Source organism: Pygoscelis adeliae, unplaced genomic scaffold (assembly GCF_000699105.1).
Source record: "Pygoscelis adeliae isolate BGI_AS28 unplaced genomic scaffold, ASM69910v1 Scaffold482, whole genome shotgun sequence".
Classification (NCBI taxonomy): Eukaryota; Metazoa; Chordata; class Aves; order Sphenisciformes; family Spheniscidae; genus Pygoscelis; species Pygoscelis adeliae.
In genome coordinates, this window is record NW_008824192.1 from 24,846 (window position 1) to 25,098 (window position 253).

The window sequence follows — 253 nt, forward strand, 5'->3', positions numbered from 1 at the left end:
CTGGCCCCACCGATGCGGCAGACAGCTCCAGCCGACAGGACAGCGCCGCTCCTGGATCCGGCCGGGACCCTTAGCCTGGCGGCGGTGGACGTCTCCATCCTGTGTGGGGATGGAGAGCTGGTGGAGGGGAGCACCGAAGCGGTGGCCGGCCATCCGCCGCAGGATCTGGCCCAGCAAGAGGGAGCCTCCATCCTCCCAGACCATCCTGGCGGGCTCAGGACCACCACGCCGGCAGCATCCCCCAGCGCCGGCT

General features: G+C 71.1%; 1 protein-coding gene across 1 annotated transcript in view; it reads left to right on the top strand.

Annotated features, from left to right (window-relative positions):
• The window catches only part of CSF1 (colony stimulating factor 1 (macrophage)), a gene marked incomplete at its 5' end in the record, with an annotated part of 12,405 nt that overhangs the window by 4,184 nt on the left and 7,968 nt on the right, over window positions 1-253 (top strand). Inside the window, one exon of the mRNA XM_009334751.1 lies at window positions 7-250. Within this exon, the coding sequence (XP_009333026.1) occupies window positions 7-250 (244 nt within the window). The remainder of the gene's footprint in view (window positions 1-6; window positions 251-253) is intronic.